General features: G+C 50.7%; 1 protein-coding gene across 1 annotated transcript; it reads right to left on the reverse strand.

Annotated features, from left to right (window-relative positions):
- Nucleotides 1-7,551: 7,551 nt before the first annotated feature.
- Nucleotides 7,552-13,373, reverse strand: FOXF2 (forkhead box F2). The gene is made up of 2 exons (XM_041475431.1): nt 12,338-13,373; nt 7,552-8,449 (listed from the first exon to the last, which is right to left on the reverse strand). Exons 1-2 carry the CDS (start codon nt 13,347-13,349, stop codon nt 8,283-8,285), a joined length of 1,179 nt encoding a protein of 392 aa, XP_041331365.1. The 5' UTR covers nt 13,350-13,373; the 3' UTR covers nt 7,552-8,282.
- Nucleotides 13,374-20,597: the final 7,224 nt, after the last annotated feature.

Consider the following 20,597-nt stretch of genomic DNA (forward strand, 5'->3'; position numbering starts at 1 on the left):
ACTTAGAGCCTATCTGCACTATGGATTTGTCTCATTGTTAGCCATTACTAGCCAACCATCAAAGGCTTTTCCATATAGCAGGAGCGCCATGTTTTGTTGTGGTTCATGCTCCTGACTAATTAATATGTCCTGAAATGCCCCTAGATGGGATGGTCTGTTTCATGTGACCATCTGTTTTCTGTTCCTCACCCCTGGAGTGTGGCTCCTGCCTGGGGACCCTGGGGGTACTTAAAGCCAGAAACAACTGTGGGCAGGTGGAAACAACTCAGATGTCTGTGTTTCTGTACTTATCTTAGATACATCCCTGAGGAGACAGCCAGCCCAACCAGTGGTGGTTGAAAAGGAGGACAGAGATCTCCTGGAACAGACAAATGTCAGCTGCTTACCATAGATGCTCTTCTACTCAATGAGAACAAGGGGTTTTGATCACATTTCCCTTGAAGTTTGAAGGATGGGGCCAGGAAGGATCTAACCAAATACAGTAATGGCTGGTAGAAGACCTAGCCCACCTCTTCTGGGCTAAATCCAATGTTTGTCCTCTCTTGCTCCTCCCTGCATCTCCTGTGGGTCTGATATGCTGAGTTGCTATGAGACTGCCCTCATCTGTTGTGGCCATTTTCTCTCTTGACCCCTTTCCTTCAGAAACTGAGTTAGAGGAAATTAGAGGAAATTTCCTTTTGCAGGTGAGAACTTAGAGACTCAGAATTCATAATCAGCAGGTTATAGAAAAAAAAAATTAAAAATTTTGGGAATCCTGTTTCTTCTCTTCAGATGTGGGAAACAAGTACATGTGGATGTCTTTTCTTTTACCAAGGGGTATCATTAAACCCTGATCCTGTAGTAGGACTGCAGTGCAAGCAATTAATCCATAACAATAAAGAGGAAATCAGTGGAAAAAGTAGAGGGAATGTCAAGGGCTTGCAGAGGTCTGCATAGCTGGTGATATAATATTAGAACAGAAACAGTAGTGTATGAATCACTCACAGTCATTCCTTGCCCCCATGATTTTGGTAACAAAGACCATTATCTGAAATAGTATGGGAGCAAGGTTTGTGTCCCAGAATTGAAATAAAGCTCATTTGGCAGACACAGAAATATTCTGGGGTAACCAACAGGCACAGAAAGGTGAAAGGGGACAGCAAAAGATTAGACTCTTGCTGCTGTCACCACCTTCCTGGATATTCACCGCTGTTACCACCACAAACACAATGATATCAGACATAAAGTGCTCCAGCTGAGACCCATCCTTGTCCTCATTATGGTCTTGCTGAAAGCAAGCACAGAGCTGTGGTCCTTTCCTCTCTTGGGTGCTAGATCAGGCTTCACTGTCTGGGGGCTGCAGTGGGCTGCAACGTGCCAGTTGCACTTCCCAGGATGTTGGCAGGGATGAGCATGTGCCATCTTTGAGAAAGCCTGAAATGGCACATATCCAGGGAGAACGTAGTCTTCTGAAATTCAGACTGATGGTTGATTTCCACAGAAGAAATAATGCTTTTAAAAAAGAAATTTGAAGAGCTACCATCTCTGCATGTCTCTCCATACTGCCTGCTGTTGGAAGCTTGAGCAAGGCTGGACTGCTTCACATGTGCCTGTGTCTAAGATAGGCTTCACCAAACAGTTTCTACTGCTTTATTGACAGAACCTCTGAGCCTGCTGAGCAACTTGGCTGGGTCCTGCACTCTGGTTGTGCTTGTTCAGACTACGTTGGACACCTTCAATGAGTAGTCAAGCCAGAATCCTCCTACCCCCTGCTCCTCTGCTGCCCTGGAACAAGCTTATGTTTGTTTACTGGAGGTCACTCATCTTGAGCTATTGCTTTTTTCCTGTCCACTCCTCTTTGCTGCCTCACACTAAGCAAAACCAATATACTGATGTATTGAAGTGTTCCCACTTCCCAGAGCAGCTTTGTTTCTGCTTCAGAAAGGAAAAGGGGGTACACTGCAATGAAAGCAGGATTTAGCACATGATATGAGGAGCGGAACTTGATATCTGTTAATAAGGGACCTAATAATTCTGCCATTCATTATGACATAGTGGATCTTCCCATCGTGGCTGCAGATATTACTCCTATTCTTGAACCTTTTTTTCGATGATTGCCCCGACTTGATAACATTCACATTGCCCCCTGGAATCTTCACCCTCGCTATTATGGTCCTGCCTGTTAAGTCACCTGGAATCAAAGTACACTCCTTTGGTGCTTTTTTGATGCTCCTTTTTCCTCTATGGTGAACAGCTCTGCTTTCCCTGCATTAATGGCCAAGAGACCATCTGACATTAAGAGACCAAGTGCCAAAAGACAAGTGGAAGAACCTGGAAACATTTCTGTTTTCTGCAATTTTAATTTATCTTTAATTTGAGCCTGTTGAAGGCTCTTTATCCCTTTTTTAAAGAAGAGTGAATACTGTTGCTTACTCTAATCTTCACTGCATCTTCCCCTTCCCAATTGTTCATATTCTCTCCCACACAAAGGATGAGAAGCACCATCCTGTAACCAAATAGCTTTCTCTAAGCCACCAGAAAATGCTCTGCAAGCCACCAGTGGTCAACAAATCTCTGGCAAGGAAACATCCAAATTAAAAAAAACCCATCCCCCTCCAAAAAAAAACCAACCCAAAAAACCATGAATTCAAGAAGGCCCAAGACCTGATTTTAGGGTCTTGATTCCACAAGTAATATTGTCCAGAAACTTTAAGTATTGATCATGCTTTAAATTCAGTTTCTAACATTCAGCTATTTCCTAGGGAAAAGCTGCAGCAATTTAATACAAGGATACCTAGTCACAGACACTGCCTTGTTTAGTTTCAATCAGCTTTGGGGAGCTGATACCACTTTAAAGTTGGTTGTATTGGCACAGCCTGCAGCTGTACATGTCTAAAAGAGGAATTACAGTAATGGAGTGTCCATAAACAGCAGTTAGTCAGTTTGAACTGAATCACACTTTTCATCATATCAGAAAATTGTTGTGCATGAGACACCGTCTCAAAGAATAATTTTAAACTAGTTAGAGAGATTTTTCATCAAGTAAAATGTGTTTGGTGTATGTTAATCGGGACAGGTATAAACCAATCCAAAGAGGATCTCTGAAAATGAGATAAGATTGTGTACATAAGGGATTTCAGTAGCTCAACTAAATCAGTTATAAAACTTCTAATTTAAACTAATGCTACCTATATTTGGACAGTAAGAATTAATGGGCTGCAACTCTACTGCAAGGAAAATGTTACCAGTGGGGATCCAGTCCAAGAAATCCTGTTCCTAAAAAGCAGCACAGTCTCTTTGAATCACCCTAAAAACATCAAATTACCTGTGAACTCAGTGGTACTTTGCACACCACCACAAATTCATTTTGCAATGTTTAAAATAATCAATGTAATGCAGTTAACATTTTTCCATAATCTCTTAAATAAATCTAAATCCACTGTTAAAATATCTCTAATTTCCAGCTGCAGTTTGGTAGCGGTGTCCCAACATATTTTAAAACCTCCTCCTCCTCCCTGCATATTTCTTTTTAGAAAAGACCAGTGGAGAAGCCAATAGATTTCTATAAATCACTGCTGGATGAAAACAAGCATAAAAAGGAGGCTTGAAGTTGTTTAATATTACAGATGTTTTGGAGCTCTATTCAGTAGTTGGCAAGTCACATGAAGCTGCTCTGAATTCTTTATAATCTAGACACAAAGATCATTGAACTCTGAAAGAACCTCTGGGCTTTTATTCAAAAATATGTTGGCTTCTATTTACCTCTTTCTTCATTTATATCTATCAAATGGCTTGATATATAAATAAAGCCCGGGTGTTCTTATTAGCTAAGGCAGTATTTCATGCAGATTAATGCCAGCAGGTTTTGTAGAATACATCTCTATTCAAAGCTGAAGTATGTTTTGAATTAATTTTCATCCTGTATATGAATCAGGTATATTCCACTCCTTTTCTTATACAGACCTCAGCTGCAGCACATAGGAGGGACCTGTAGTGTTTAATTCTGGTCTCATCATCCTTCTTCAGCAAAGCACTTTTAACTCTAAGCGTCTGCATAATCCCTTTGACTTTAATGGGAGTACTCACATGCTCAGGTATATTAAAATTATAATTGAAAACAGCACCTTGCTTTCTCTAAGTGACATACCTAGCATTTTATTGAGCAGTCTTATTTAAATATTACCTCATGTATATGTTATGAGCAAATCTTTCTAGTTCAATAAAATCAGGCTTATTGTTATTGAGTTTTAAAAAATCTTTACTTTTCTTTGCCTCCACAGCAGGCTAAAACTCTCACACTGAACTTAAAATATTGTGTTGGCTAAAGGTATTTTGCCAGCTGAGCCAAAACACAGCAAGATGTTAATCTGCTGTTGGTCTTAATAGAATAATGAGCAAGAAGATTTAATGGGATTGATAAACATTGTTTTAAAGAATGCTTTGGTCCACTACCGGCTAGAAATTCAACATCCCACATAAGATATCTCAGCATTTGGCTAATTTTGCCATAGTTAAAATGATTACTCAAATGATCCCAGCTTTCAAGTGGTTGAGTGGGGTTTTTTTCTGTGTAATATAAACACCCTCACAAGCAAAATCCCTCCACTGAGGCAGTAAGACTGTGATGAAACCAGAGAATGGAGAAAATATATATGTAAGATTATAGTGGATCACACGCAAACTGTTTGAGGCACTCCAGCGTGATTTCATTCCCATCCCACGGAGACTCTGCCTAGCGTGTTCTAATAATGGAAATGTTTGGATTAGTCTATGTTCAATCCATTTACCTCAGCACCTCACCAAATGTGAGCTATGCCATCAGTCTACATGACTAACTATTTGTAATTTAGTTGTAGCTTTCTTGTAGCTGTGGTGGTGCGGGGTCATTAGGGAGGCACGGTTTGCATTACTAATGCATTAGACTGACTGATCTGGTTGGAAAAGCTCATGTAGCTTTCTGGATACACAAGCTGTTCACTAGGACAGACCAGAAGTGTACCTAGAAGTTCTCTGCTCACATCCTCCTTTGAGCCCACCTGAAAGGACAAAATCACTGTGAGGGCTGAAGTCCTAGGTTGAAAGTAGACAGTGACTTTATTTTCAGACACAGCAGAGGTGTGAGGCTGTTGTTGGGTGCTACTTGGGTTATAACACGGCTAAAGGGGGAAAAACCTACCTTGTAACTCCTTGCAATCAAAACATAGGAAACAAAGCAGTCAGGGACATGTTAGCAGGAAAGGAATTAAGAGAAAAAGAGGAAGAGAACAGACCATGTTCAAAGACAAGAGCAGTAATGGTGAGCTGCAGACACAGAGACCTTCCCATGTTTTATACTCACTGGTGCTCATGTTAGCAAAGAAGCCACAGGTTTCCCTACAGACTGACCAGCAAATGTCTGCTCCATTTTGGGTCTGCCTTGCTGGAGTCTTTCACAATGCTGAGATTAAATGTACACATCTAGATTTTGGGGTTTTTTTCTAATTCTAGAAATTTCAGCTTCCTCTGACACTGTAAGTCCTCACAAGTCTCAGAGATGAGTACTGCGTCACTGCTGCTGTGATTAGAAGGCTCAGTGTGCTGGATATCTAACAGAGAATTGCTTTTTGTGAAATGTGAGGTATTTGGGCATGTTCAATGGCTGCTAACAAACGTTAAAAGATGCAGGGAATTTTTAACTGTATGGCTCAAATGTAAATACCTTGTCCTCACAGGGGCATAGCTCTTGGTCATGACTCTCACTGGCTCTGCAGCCACTGGAGTTCTTTAGACTAAACACGGGCTGAATTCCTAGGGTAGAAGGTACTGCAATAAAATCAAATATCAAAACAAAATCAGATCAAATTAACTTAAAAATCTGCCCACTTTTTTCCTCCCTGTCATTTAAGTCACCCTTCAATTCAGAAAAAAGAGTTTGAGCTCGTTTTGCTGGCAGCACCCAGAAAGATACTGATGTCTAAAGAGTGCAGCCTCTGAAACGTCCTTTGTTTCAGAGGTTTTAACGGGGAAAAGGGAACCTCAATAGTCTTAAATCGCCAAGGGAGAACACAGAAGTCCAAAACCGAAAGATGCCCTAGCAAATCATCCCCCTTTCTTAGGAGACCAGCCACTGGGAGCATTACTCACATCTTCTGGTATATAACAGCACTCAGAAGGTGGGGGAAAAAATAATAATAATTTAAAAAAATATTCGCTGTGGAAGCATTGTGCGGAGCTGCGGAGCTGCCGGAGCCCGGCGCGCTGCGGGCCGGGGCCGCTGGAGGGCACTGACGCCCCGCGCCCGGCCGCCGGCAGGGAAAGGCAGTTTTTTTCTCTTTGAGGTCCTGTCATTCCTGTGTAAACAAGTTACGTTCAAGTGTTTAGGATATAAATTACGACCATGCAGGCTTGCCTCGGAAAGAATGTAAACACAGCACTGTGGTCGGAGCAAACGCTGAAACTGACTTTATAATTTATCACAGGCCCTGAGAAGCTCAGGGAAGAAAAGGGCATGTCTGAGCATAAATATGTATTTTAAAGATGAAGAGTTTTATGTCTATGTATAATTACATAGATATAATTTTTATATACATATATATATATATATATATATATACGTATATATATATATATATCTACACTTATATGTGTGCACACATGCACAGAGCATTTTGCTGAAACTCTGTCCCCTTTTCCAGCGCTCGCTATTCTGTGTCCCCGTCCGACGGGACGGGCTGCACGGGAGGTGGTGGCCGTGCCGAACTCCCCCGGACCGGGCTGTGCGGTGGGCCCGGGTGGGTTCGGAGCGCATCCCCCGGCTGTGAGGCTGGCGCGGCCCCCGGCTCTGCAGGATGCCCAGACGAGCAGCTCCTGGCGCCCGGCTCCGACTCTTGGCCGCTCGCCATCCGCGGGGCACCGTGGGGACAGGGATCGCCTTGCTTGGGGTGCTTCGGGGGCCCCTCTTTGTTTTCTTTTGTACTTTTTTTTTCCTCTTTTTCTCCTCTCCGGCCCGGTTCTCTGCCCTCACCTTTGTCAGTGCTTGCCCCAGACCTTATCCAGCCACGGTTTTATCGCCTCCCCCCCGTGACATTCCCTCTCGGGTCCAAGCCCGCATTGCACAGCGGCTCCTGCCCCTACACCTGGCAAAGTCCCCTCTGGCACAAAGGGATTCCGAGGGCGCTATGGGGAAAGGGGACGCGGGGACACCCAGCCGCATCCCCAAAGAGCGGGGAGGGCGTTTCAGTCCTGGAGGCGCCCTACAAGAGAGGTTCATGCAGTCCCGTCCCTCCTGCTTCTGTGTCCTCTGCCTCGGCTATTCCAAAGTCTACCCAGCAGCCGTGGAAAGCAGGGTGGGAAGTGGGTGTCGGCGGGAGGTGCAGCCCGGAGAGCAAGGCACTGGCCTGCCCGGGTCAATCCCTCGCTCCCCTCCTCCACCTGCAGTGACTGGAGGATTTGGGGTTGCATCCTTAACTCTCTCGAATGCAGGGGTGGAAGAGTTTTCTCAGAAGGAGCCAAGGGAAAATAAGCGCCTGTCTAGTGATAGTCGTTATATACATTTTATTGGAAAAAAATTTGTACATCAAAATATTTTGGCAAACTGTAAAAAGTATACATAAGTGCAAATATATTCTCCTTTTAAAGCAATAGTGTGTGAGTATACACGAGATTTATTTAAAATAATTTTTTAAAAAATATTGTGGTAGAAAACAACTTTTGTAAAAATAAAAAACAAAATTATGTATTGCTGCAATACTGGAAAAAAATTGAACTTTTCTTACAGTCTATACACGAAAGGGCTAAACAATACTGTTTTAATAATATCAATTGATCGTTGCTGAAGTCCACAAAAAGTGTCCTTGGTGGGGCTCGGGGAGAGAACACAATAAAAAAAGTACATTTCCCGCTAACGCAGTGACAGAAGGGGGAGTCCTCGCAGGTGCGGAGACATTTACTTTTCTTATGCGAAGACACTTTCTCGTACAAAAATATGTCGAATTGTTCCCTTTCCCAAAGCTCGGTTCTTTAGGAGATTGCAGAAAGGCAGTTTGTGATTAAGGTGGTCAGACTTGGCATAAGGACACTTACGTCCCCCCTAAGCCAAAACATCACGCAAGGCATTTTTCTTTTAGTAAGACCTTTGGAGCATTACATCGGCTGTACGTGTTCTTCAGGGGGTGGAGTGGGACCGAAAACACTGTTTCCTTAGGCAATTTGCTAAGTGACTCGTGTACTATCAATGCTATCAGAGTGCACATTATATTTAATCTGCGTGGGTCCGTCTACACCTCGGCTCTGTTCAGTGACACCTGATTGTCTCTGTTGGGGCTTCACATCACGCAGGGCTTGATGTCTTGACAGACGCTTTGGTGGTGGTGATGGTGGTAGTAAGATCCACTAGCGGACGGGTGAAACGAAGAAATGCCATTAAAATTGAGGACAAAATCTTTCCTGTCACACACCGGGGAGGGATGATGCTGGTAGCGAGGCAGTCCCACTGCAAGAGAAGGAAATAACAAGAGCTGCTCAGAAGTCGGAGAGCTTTGCCCGGGTGGAGCAGTCCTTCCTCCCTCACCCAGGGAGAAGAGTCTGCCTGCGGAGACCTGGCACACCGCTCCCTTACCCCCGGTCTCGGCTCCCCCAGGAGTTACCGAGTTTGGTAACTCATCTTTGGCTTTCCTGGCAGAGGACTTGGACGCTCCCCCAGGGGCAGAGCCTGACCTGCTGCAGGGCAGAGAGCCCGGGGGTTCCATTACCCCGAGGGAGGAGGAGAAGTGGATTCCCCGGCTCATCGCTTGCAGGTCGGCTCGGAGCTGCAGCCGTGCTCGTACGAGCCCCCGAGCCCGCTCTGCGGGGACGTTCTAGACTAGACAGCCGTGTGGCACCCAGGCTGAGGAGAGGAATGCATGCGGAGGTGGATGCCCACGGGCACGTGCCCGGCCGCATCCCGGCCCCGCGGGCATCTCTGAGCATCCCTCCTGCGCGGGCACACACGCACTGCTCTCTGTCTGCCCTCTGCCTTGGTACTTATCGGAGTGGAGGGATAGAGCAGCCTCCGCGTGGGGGAGGATGGGGGAGTGTGTGTTTTGTGCGTGTGTGAGAGGGGAAGCGGAGGCGATGCCACTTGTGTGTTTCCCTGGGCGCATCACAGCCATTTGAACCCGATTCCCATCTTTCCTCGCTCTTCCCACTCCCTACCGGGTTCCTGAGAGGATTTTGCTTCTGACTTGAGCGGCTGCAGGTTGAATTCCAGTCAGGATCCGTTTGTGTGTTCATACAGTATGTATTTATTTATGTGTGTGCGTGTAAGAGCGTTCACGCCTTTTCGCGTGTGTGCTTTCATAAACATAAGATACACCCCACGGTTCATCAACAACAACAAGCCAAGTACATCCGTGGCACCGACATGCAAATGACCTCGCAAATTCCCATTGTAATTTCCCACAGCCTAAGGCAGCCTTTCGGGGGCCGCATGGGAGACGTCACCCCACCCCCAAAACCGAGCCGTAGGACGGTGCTGGGATCTTTGGTCTGGCAGGGCTCCTACTGGATCCGGCGGGGAGGGGAGGATTGCCCGAGCAAGGCCCGCAGGGTAGAGCCAGAGAGGGTTTTGGTTTGGCGTGTGGATGTCAAACTCGGCTAGCGGGATCCTGTCAAATATGACCGAGGGTCAAGGAAAAAAAAATGGCGAGGAGAAAAAAAAAACCCAAACAAAAAAACAGCAAAAGAAAGAGCAGGAGAGAGAGGGTATAAGGGGGGAAAAAGGGAAAGAAAAAGAAAGAGGAGGGAAACGTCCACGGTTTTCCTGAGGATGGCGGAGCCGAACCCTTTGGCAGCGTCGGCCGGCGGCGCGCACAGCCCGTTCTCCTCCGGCGTTGTCCCCTCCTTCACCCCGCAGAGCTCACTTTATAAAAGTGATTATTTCGCTGGATTTCCTCGGCTTTCTAATAACCCTGCTGGTATGCTCACCATAAACTGGGGCACTTTATTACAATCCTGATTCAATCATTTAGCAGGATTTAATAGTCTGCGAAAAAAATCCGGCTCCCCCCGTCCCCCAGCTTCAAAATCCTTTTAGCAGAACCAAGCCTCCTGTTTCCAATTTTTACCCCTCCTATTCTTGAGTCTGATATAAATTCACGGTTTTAAGTCCTCCCTGACGCTGTCATAGGTAGAGAGCTATTGACCGACCAACAGCGATTAGCCACTGAATTGGCTTTGCATTTAACTAAGAGAAAAGGAAAGGCGAGTTTCACTTGCTACTGCTTTCGCGGGGACAGGAAGAGAAAGATTACTGTTGATTATAAGTAGAAATAAAAGATCTCGGATCTTTTTTCTCCATCTCCTTTCACTCTTCTGAAATATTTGTGCCACAGAGTTTTGACATATCATGCATAAATAAGGATCGGATCTGCTCAAAAAAAATTAAATAAAACATTTGATTTTTTGTTCAGTTAATCAAGAACTGCATATGGCTTGCACTAAAGGCTTGGGCCCAGACACTGGAGTTGTAGAAAATAAGCGAAGAAACACTGTTTTGCAAAGTGATGGCATTAAATCTGAGCTGCTGGAAACGGACGCTGGTGGTCGACATTAAGACAGCGTCCAGCGGTTCGTATGCGTCTGTATCCGTCCTTGAACAGAAACAATTCGGATTTAAACCGCCCAGCCTCGGAAACCGCAGTGGAACTTCGGGAGGACCAGAACCCTTGCTTTCTCTCCCTCTGCTTTTTGTTTTGTAGAGGTATTGTCGGGCTGTTTCTGGATGAAAATTTGTCTTCCAGGAATCAGCTTTCTTACCTCAGGTGTCTGGCGGGAGGAGGGAGCAGCTGCCTCCCAGCCCCGCTTCCCGGGCCAGTCCCACTCCTGCACCACGCGTGGCCCCATGGGCCTTGCGTGGCGAACTGCGCGGCCGCAAATAGTAAAACAAACAGAGGGGGAAAAGGATCCAAAGAAAGAAAAAGAAAAGAAAACAAAAATCCAAGCAAAAACAACAAACCGAAGCAGAAATTCCTAACGAAGAAGGTACGTAGTTCGGCGGGGGATGCCCTTGTGAACCCGCCGGCCTCTCGCTCCGGCTCTAAAAAGCACGTGGAAGGACGCCCTATAGCTCCGAAAAGTTGGTTTAAACCTCAGCAGCAGAGCCCTGTGGGCACAGAGGAGCCCAGCTGGGGACGCATCCCGTCCTCGCTCTCCCCTGCGCGGAAAAGCCGGTGAGACTGCGACCCGCTTTGCAGCCGCCTCTCCCCAGAAGGCACATCAGGGCTCTTTAGGGGTTTGCCTCTTTTGTTTTTAAGGGAGGAAAGTTTGCAACCGCTTGTTGTCCCTCGACAGCCCAAGTCCCTTCTGCGGCGACGGCAAAGCCACTTGCATGGCGACAGCGGGCTGCGGGGAGGCCAGGGCAGGCTGCGGCGCCCGCAGAAGGACGGGAGAATGATTGACAGGCGCCCAGGGAGGGGGCGGGAGGGGACCCAGAGCTGAGGGTCGCCTGTATTTGTTACTTGTTGAAATTCCCATAAAATTGAACAAGACCCCGCTCTCATAGGGGTTAAGTCAGGCTAAAATCCTCTTCGGTGTGGTCCAGCCCAGACTGTCTTTGTTTGCTTAACCTCTGGGACCCACGTTTAAAAGGGCTATTTGGAAAAATTCCCCGTAAGAGCCCAACATCTTTTACCCATTTTTGTGCTCGGATTTTTCTGAGCAGACATTGTCTGTAATCACCGGCCGGGGAGGGGGTGAGGGGGTGGGAGACAGCGACCAGAAAACTCTTTCCCTCCGATTGCAGAATTATGCTCGATCCGCTTTAATCTTTCTAGCAAAGATAAGCGGGTGGTTTGGTGTTAGAGGGTTTTTTATTTTCTTTTTAAATCCTTCCCTTTTTTCCCCCGCCGGTAGGGTTTGGAGGATAATATTTGACGCCTTTATTTGATTACTCCCGCGGCGCGTCTCCGCGGAGCGCGGTTTACCGAGGCGGCGGCGATGCCCGGCGGCGCTCCCCGCCAAGTGAAGCCGCAGCACGGGGCGGAGGGGCCGACCCCGCCGCCACCGCCGAGCGCACATGTCCCCGCCACCGGGAGGGGGTCGCGCCAACCGGGACGGAGCCGGGACGAAGCCAGGCTTTCCTCGGAGTGCTCCTTCTTGGCACCGGGCAAGCGGGAGGGATGCTCGCAGCCGTGCCCACAGCCGCCCACCTCGAACAGCCCCCCTGTCCCGAAACAGAACAGCTCCAACCCACGCGTATATTTTTCCCTCTCGCAGACAATGCACCTCTTTTTTCCGACACCGTGGCGATGCGGGGCTCCCCCGCGAGAAACCTTTGTCGCCGGCGAAAACCCCCTCGGGCGCCGCGCTCCCCGCCGCCCCCGCCGCCCCTCCGCGCCCCTACCTGAGAGGTCGTCGCGGGGGCTCTGGTGCAGGTATCCCTGCTCCAGGGAGTAGGAGGGCACGCTGGAATGGATGCCGGAGGAGGCGGCGTTGGCAGCGGGGAGGCCCTGCTGCTTTATGTAGGGCGAGGCCCCCGAGGCTGTCCAGTGAGCCGAAGGGCTCGTGTAAGGCGAGTGGCACTCGATGGCGCTGGCCATGGCCGGCGAGGAGGGCACGGGGCTGCTGCTGCTGTCGGGGCCGTAGTCCCCGTTGGCAGTCACCGGGCAGCTGGCCATGTAGGTCGAGCCGGGGTTGGGAGACATGTGCGGGACGTGGTGACCGCCGCTGAGTCCCTCGTAGCCGCTGGCCATGGCGTTGGGCATCATGTCGAGGTTGTAGCCGTTGGAGTGGCAGGCGAGGGAGGCGGGGGGCGCCTGGAAGTCGAAGCCCTGCGGGAGGATGGAGGCGCCGAAGCCCAGCCCGTTCATCATGCGGTACATGGGCTTCAGCGCCTGGCATTTCCTCCTGAAGCCGCGGGGCCGCCGTCGGAAGGAGCCCTCCTCGAACATGAACTCGCTGGCCGGGTCGATGGTCCAGTAGTGGCCCTTGCCCGGGCGTCCCAAGCCCTTGGGCAGCTTGATGAAGCACTCGTTGAGAGAGAGGTTGTGGCGCACGGAGTTCTTCCAGCCCTGATAGGAGCCGCGAAAGAAGGGGAAGCGGGCCTGCAGGAACTGGTAGATCTCGCTGAGGGTTAGGCGCTTGGAGGGCGAGCTCTGGATGGCCATGACGATGAGGGCGATGTAGGAGTAGGGGGGCTTCTCGGGCCGCCGCAGCCCCGAGCTGGCCTTCTTGCTCTTGGAGGACGCCGCCGCCGCCGAGGAGGAGGAGGAGGAGGTGGAGGTGGAGGAAGAGGAGGTGGAGGTCTCCAGGGCGGAGGAGGGCGGCCGGCTCATCTGGAGAGCTCCGGGAGCCGGGCTGCAGGAGCGGAGAGGGACGGGGGGCTCCAGCCGCTGCTGCCCGCTCTCGGTGGTCATCTGGCGGAGGGAGGGGAATGGGGCAGGCTCTGCCCTGAAGGGGGAGAGCGGGGGGGGCGGTGGGAGCCGCTGTCCTCCGGGCACCTCCTCAGCGCGGCGGGCGGCGGTGGGACGGCGGCAGCGCCCTGCGCATCCCTCCCCACGGTCCCTTGCGCAATGGCTCCTCTGCTTTCCGCCGGAGCCAGGCACTAGGCGGGATGGACCGGCCCAGCCCCGGCCCCGGCCCTGGTCCGGCCCCCTCCCTCCCTGCGCCGCGCAGCCCGCGGAGACACCGCTCAGCGCCGCTCCGCTTCCTCCTCTGCCCCCCACCTGGGGACCATCCCGCTGCCTAATCCGGCAAGGAGAGGAAGCGCAAAAGCCTGCCCCCCGCCCCGCAATCTCTTCCGCACTGTTACTCTTTCATATATACTTTTTTTTTTTTTTTCGTAAAAGGCACAGCGCGATCGCCTTCAATCTCGCTATTATTTTTTTCCCTTTCCCCGCAGACCCCCCTAAATCCGGTCGAGAAATCAGCAGAGATAGAGGGAGAGGGGGAGCCAGAGGGGGAAGAAAGAGACCACCCCTTTTCCAGCTGGCCTCTGTCCACCCGTCATCTGGGCGAGAGGCGCTGCTGCTTCTGCTGCTGCCGCTGCTGCTGCGGCACCATCCCCGGCTCGCTCCCGCTACCGGACTAGCACCGGTCCCGCTTTCCGCCTTCCCGGGGTTCCCACAGGCACCGTTTTGCCCTCTGCTCCCGACACGGCCCCGAGCGGCTGCCAGCCCTGAGTTCCGCGGGTGCGCTCCGTGACACAGGGTGGCTGATGCGGGACACGAGTGTGAGGGGATGTCCCACCCCGAGGCAGCAGTGTTTACTGTTCCCCAGGCCTGCAAGACATTTGCTTTTTAAGACTTTTCGCTACCCCTTGCCACCTCCCATGGCCCTATAAAATGCCATTCATTTTCTAAAGCAGCAGGGGTAGAGTCCGAGGACCAGGGATGCGCCCTCCCTGCACGCCCCGGGGACGTTCCACCCGTGCGACGGGCGGGTCACGCGTCCTGGCGAACGCCGTTTGCCCGAGGAAACGGGGCGCCGGAGGGGGAAGGGAGGAGAGGGACCGGCGGAGGCACAGGACTGCTCACGAATGATGGAGGAGGCTCCAGAATCAAACTGGAGACGCAAGGAGGATGGCGGCAGGGCAAGAGGCAGAGAAGACAGGGATGCTGGAGCAAAGGAACGGGGGTGGGAAGGACGCGGGCAGAGCGGGGCGCAGTGTCAGCGGCGTGCCTGCAGTTCTCTGTGTGTGTCTGTGTGTCCGTCTGTCTCCAGTGCAGCTCCGTGCTGAGAGCTCGCTGGTGGGTACGGGCAGGGAGGGGGTGGGGCTGGTCCCAGACAGTGACCTGCAGTTGAGTGGAAGCAGGCTTTTTCCATCAAACTCTGCCTGGATACCACACACAGAGCCCAAGTGTCAGTTTACTGCCCTGAGCCCAGCTCCTTTTCCCTAAGCTCCACAGTAATTAGACAAAGAAAACCTAAATTAACTGAACAGGCGTCGACAGCTTCCTCCAGATCACCACTGCTACATACATGGGAATGTGTCCGAAAATGGCTTGATTGTATCTGAGGATAAGCTAAGAAAAACACTACCAAGCCCGGCAATGTTTATGACACATTTTTAATAGAAAAAATAATAGGTCGGTCCATAGACCCATGTTTACCTTTCCTAAGGCATCGATTTAAATTGTTTCCATAATTATTAAAAAAAAAAAAAAACCCCTTTTTTTTTTTTTTTTTTTCCCTGTTGTTCCCTGGAAAGGCAGGGAGGCCGACATCCTGAGATTCCTGATCTCGTTGTAACGACCTATTTTGCCTTTCCCCCCCCCCCCCCTTTTTTTTTAATATCCGTGGTTTTATATATAAACATCTTTCTTTGCTCTAGATCGGCCAGCAAGGGTGCTTTTCCACCTTCCTCGGCGGGATGTCTGTCTAAATGTCATCTTCGGATGACGCGTCCAAGTAATCTCTGAGATCTTCAGGAGAGCAAAGGAATTAAAGGCAAGGGGGAGGATCATTGCCTGTAAATCACTTTAACCTGCCCCCGATTCAGACTGTTCGTTTGGATCATTACTTTTAGTAGAGCGACAAAAATCCTTTATTCCCAACACGAGGTGTCACGATGTGTCATTGGTGTCTCGGCGGTGCGAGAGAGGACAGACAGTGAAACAAAGCCGCGAAAGGCAGCCCGGTGGCAGAGCCGCGTGCTGCTTCAATCCTGACTTGACACAGTTCTGATACGGGAATCGGGGCTAGCGCATTCAATCTTCTACCTGTTAGCAACGTCCTCTTCTTCGCAGCAGATACTTGTTTGAAACACAGCATTAAAAAGTCTCCAAGACATGATCCTGATACTTTAAAAGATTATTTAAATTGCCTATGATTAAACAGAAGTGCATTTGCTGTTTTGTGGAGATGTTTATTTTGGTTGGTGTATCCATTTCTGAGCTGATCCTAGTTTCGGAGCACAACTGGTTTGTTTTACCAAAGTATACGGAAATTAAACTTTTTGGCAGATTTGGTTACTCAGATGTTGTTGTATAATCATAGTTTTTATTCTAGGAAATCTCTTCATTATTGCGGTTTCAGTTTCACGTTCATAACACAGTCCTCTCTGCTTCGTGAGCTAAATGAAATAAGTTAGACTAAACCAGTTAAGAAAATGGAAGACAAATATGAAAGATAAATGTTTACGGTTATGTTGGAGTTCTTTCCCCCCCGCCTCTTTTTGTTCTTTTTCTGTTCTTTTCCTCCCTTTTTTAACTGTGTGCTTCAGGCTCTTTCCTCTCCTCTGAGGTTCTGCAGATGAGAAGCGTTTTTTCAATTAAAGCCGAGACTGAAACTTAAACAAATCCCTCCAGTATTGTAAAAGTGCGTTTCCTTAAGCCCTGGAGGATTTTCCTCCAACTGTCAGTTTCAGGGTGCCTGGATTTAGATCTCGATCTACAGCGACTGACAGAGATCCCTTTCCGCATGAGGGGCATGCGGGCATTTTAACGAGCTGGAAGAAGCCTTGCTGCCGCAGTGCAGCGCCCGATTCCCGGCCCCGGCGGCCCGGGGCGACCACCTGGAGGGTGTGGAGGGGGGCAATCCCACCGCGGCGGAGGGAGCAAAAAGGCCAGGATGGGAAGGACTCCCAGTGGTCTTGTCCCGTCCTTTGTGCTGCTCCCGGGACCTCTTGACTTCTCGGGACCTCTGGCAGTAGCCGTGCGATCCCGATATTTGTTTAGAGAGGTTTTTCCGCTTTTTTTTTTTTTTTTTAACGCCCCCCCTTCATTTTTTTTTTTTTTTTTTTTTTTTTTTTTTTTTTTTTTGTTTGTTTTGTTTTGTTTTTTTTTTCTTTGCATACGCAATGGGCAGCAGGCGTGACTCTTTTTATAGAAGACTCCCTGAAGGCTGCCATCAGGACCTTTCTTCCCAGCTCCTGTTGAAAAGTCGGTCTCTCCTTTCCCGAAGCAAAGGAAAAGGGGAGATGATCACGACAATCCGAGAGGTTGAGACATCTCGCATCTCAAGGGCAGACAAGGACATTCAGAGCAAATGCATTGCATTTTCCCGTGTTGGGAAAAATCCCAAAAAACCAGCCTGACTCCAAAAGCATCACCAGACACTCTCCTTGCACAGAGCTGGCACCCCTCGTAGCATTTTACAGTGGATCACCTGGGGTATCGCCACGTGGGTTTGGCTGGCTTTCCGTGACGATACCTTAAGAAATTTTTCATCGGTGTCTGAATGTGGCAGAAAGCTAAGCCTGGCACAGGACACCTACACGAATGTGGTGATCGTAGAATCGTAGGGCCGCACCTTTCCCTTTCCTCCCCGCTGCACAGCTCTCAGGGTCGGGGCAGCTTTGTTCAGTGCCCGAGGACCGAGAGAAAGACCAGGCGGGAAACAAAGTTTGGGCGAGAAGCCAGCCGAAGAGCAGAACCTAGTTGCCTTTAGGGAAGTGTGTTCCAGGGGAAAAGCGGCCTCAGCAGGTGGGAGAAGATTCTCTACTCAACTCTCCCACTCTGGCCCCGCAGGACCCGGCTCCTGGGGCCATCCCGCAGGGAGCCGGGGCTCCGCGGGCCTCAAGGGCCGGAGGACCCCGCGGAGGGGAAGTGCGAGCGTTGAACACCGGGGACAAGAAATATCCGCCCCCCGCCGCCCATCCCATCCTCCCCCTCCGGACAGGTCCTGCTTGCACAGGCATTTGGTCTCTTCAGCGGGCTGAAAAAGAGTTCCTCAGCGTTTAGACTTTCCGGGGGACACCTATGCCTAAGATTTTGTTGCACTGTTAACTCCCCAGCTCTCCCCTTCCAAGACTGCCTGCATCCCCTGCATCCCACCCCATCCTCCTCACTGCCCGGAGCCGTGGCAGACAGACACCCTGCCAGTCTGAGGTGCCCGCGCTCCGTCTGAGCTCCCTAAACCCAGGGTTCAGCCACGTCGAATTCCACCAAGCTGCGGGGCTGTGCCAGTGGACCAGCTTGTCGTCTGCCGGGCCCCAGCGGGCAACCTTCTGTGCTTTCCCCACGGTGCCGGGATGGTGGGACACGGGAGAAAGGGGGATCCCCAGACGCGGGGTAGAGCAGGGGCTCCGACAGATGGAGGGGACCTGGCTGCCCTGCAAGTAACGCTGGTGTTTCAACAACCGGCCGGAGCTGCGCGGACATCGCAGCCAATAAACATGCCCAGGGACACGCTCTTCGTGTAGTAAGAGCGCTGGTTTTGTGTCAGCCCCGGAGTACTTCCACAGAGTGTTTTTGTGCGTAGACTTTGAGTTTCCTATACCAGATGACAATGTTAAAGATTTTATCCCCTCCCATCTCTGCACAGCTCCAACTGAACTTCCCGGAGCATCAAAATAAACCCCCTACAGCGGTCAGGATATAGGTCACCCCTCTAAAAGGAAACACAACCCTTCCAAAAATATAAAACATCTTTGACGTAGGAAAAAAAAATACTCTTTTGTCTCCGAGCATCCTCTGTCGGTGTAAATAAAACGTGACAGGCGCGGGGTAAAATAAGAAGCGGGATGTTTCGAGATCACAGGAGAGGCGAGGTGCCGGCGCAGTGCGGCAGCCGGGCGGCGGCAGCAGAGCAGGCGGCTCCGGGCAGGTGGAGGCTCTACCGCGCTCCCGGGAAGGAGTCAGGCTGAGGGCTCGGGCAGACCTCCGAGGGAAGGCTGCAAAAGACACGGGTGTGGGATCAGATACCCTCCACCCGTTCACATCCTAAAGGGTTCTCAGTGGTAAAGGTCGCGCAAGTGCCAGCAGCTCCAGCGCAAAAATGTTAGCGGCAGACCTTGTAGAGATTCATCATGTCTCTGCAAGGATGTAGGAAGAGCCCCCCCGTCTCCCCATCCTGCTCTGCATACCCCGTTGACAGCCGCGAATAAGGGCAAACACGCTTTGGCCCGAGATCTGAACACACGGCACCTTTTTGACTGGCTTCTCCCCCGCCCAAGTTTACATTCCGATCAAATGAGATTTCTAACTTTACACATTGTCAATAATTTTCATACATGCTCCGACCTTAATTACTTTCCATACCATTTGCAGCAGACAAATAGTTTCAGTGGGGTGAGGGAGCCAGCGGTGCCCCCGGCCCTGGCGGAGGGCTGCGCTTTTCTCCCTGCTCCTCTCCGCCCTGCCCAGGAACTCCCCCCGAGCCCCGAGCCCTCCGGCCGCCGCCGCCCCCGGCGGGACGGCATCCTCTTCCCGCAGAAACCCGCGTGTAAAGCTCCGCGGGACGCCCCCGGCGCCAGGTGGGCAGCGAGGGGGGAGCCCTCGGGGGCCTGCTGGCGTATCGGCAGCACCGGAGGGGGTGAGAGGATGTTTTAACTTCGGAGGAAGAAGGGCTCGGAGCGATGCGCGCAGCCCTGCGCGCCCCTCACCCGCATCGCGGCGGTGTAGCAGCCCCGGCCCCGCCGCTGGGGAAGGCTCTAATCAGGAGCAGGTTTCCCCGCTCTCTCCTTTCCTCCTCGCCGCCTCCCCCTCCGTACCCTCCTCTCCTTTCGTGAGAGGTTTGCATTAATTTTTAAGTAAAGCCCATAAAACATAACGACCCACTCAAAGGTAGGGCAGAGTTACTGAGTGCCGGATTATTACATGATTTACGAACATAGTTTGGAAAAAAGTAATAATCCAAGCTCGCACCTCAGGAGCGAGCCTGCCAGGGCCGGGCACGGCTGCTGCGGCCGCGGTCCCGCTACCTCCCGCCTCTGTGACCCTCAGTAGGGCCGGTTCAAGGTGCGGGAGCAGGAAACCGTAAAACCAATTTTTTTTTTTTTTTTTTTTTTTTGGCTGTGGTTTTACAGGCTGCATCTCCCCACCTCTCCCCCTCCGTACACACCTTTTTACACCGATACCTCCAAAACCTGCTACGATCCCCCACCAGATCAAAGGCAAAGGGGGAGCAATTGTGCCTCTGGGGTCCATGTCCTCCCCACTTCCATCACCCTTTTTCGCTTTCCCTCCTCCATCCGGGAGGCTTTTATTGATGAGCTGCCTTCGAGCCCCCGCACGAAATGTCCCTGAAGGGTTTAGACAATTCATCAGCCATCACTTTCGGTATCTGCTTCCTCCCTTTCAAATACAATCCTCGCACACCACGCTGGGAGGGGAGAGGAGCCAACTTGAGACCAGAACAGCTACATAATCAACGTCAAAATGATACCACTGACCTTTCGGAATCATGGAGCCCCGGCCAAAAAACCCTCCTCATGATTTATTTTTCCCTTTTTCTTTTTTCCTTTATTTTAAATTTTATTATTATTATTATTTTTAACTTTCACTGCCACACCATTTACACCATTATTGCTCGCTTTCCCAAATTCATTAAGGCTTTGCATCTTGGCAGATCTAGCTCCTCTACCGCAGTAGAGGAGCAAACCCACGAAAATACAAAGTGAGGGTTTAAAACCATGTCCTTGCAAGCTGTCCATCTCCTCCCCGCAGTGTGTCCGGGCGGGGAGGGAGGGACCTGGGGACCACCGGGACGCCCGATCTGCCCCGGGAGGGACCCCCGGCCCCGCGGCGGCGGCCCGGCCTCTCCGCTGGGTGGCGCTGGGATCCTGGGAATGGGGGCCAGGGCGTCCCTCACCTGCCGGGACAGGAGCCCGGGGACCCCCGCCGCCCCCAGCTCAAGGCTCCCAGCCTCGCTCCCGCTGGGCGCCTTCCCACAACAGCTCCTGAGCCGCCCGGTTGTAAAGATCCCTCTATATCGATGTTTTT

This window comes from Pyrgilauda ruficollis, unplaced genomic scaffold (assembly GCF_017590135.1).
Source record: "Pyrgilauda ruficollis isolate IOZ18807 unplaced genomic scaffold, ASM1759013v1 scaffold35, whole genome shotgun sequence".
NCBI classification, from domain to species: domain Eukaryota; kingdom Metazoa; phylum Chordata; class Aves; order Passeriformes; family Passeridae; genus Pyrgilauda; species Pyrgilauda ruficollis.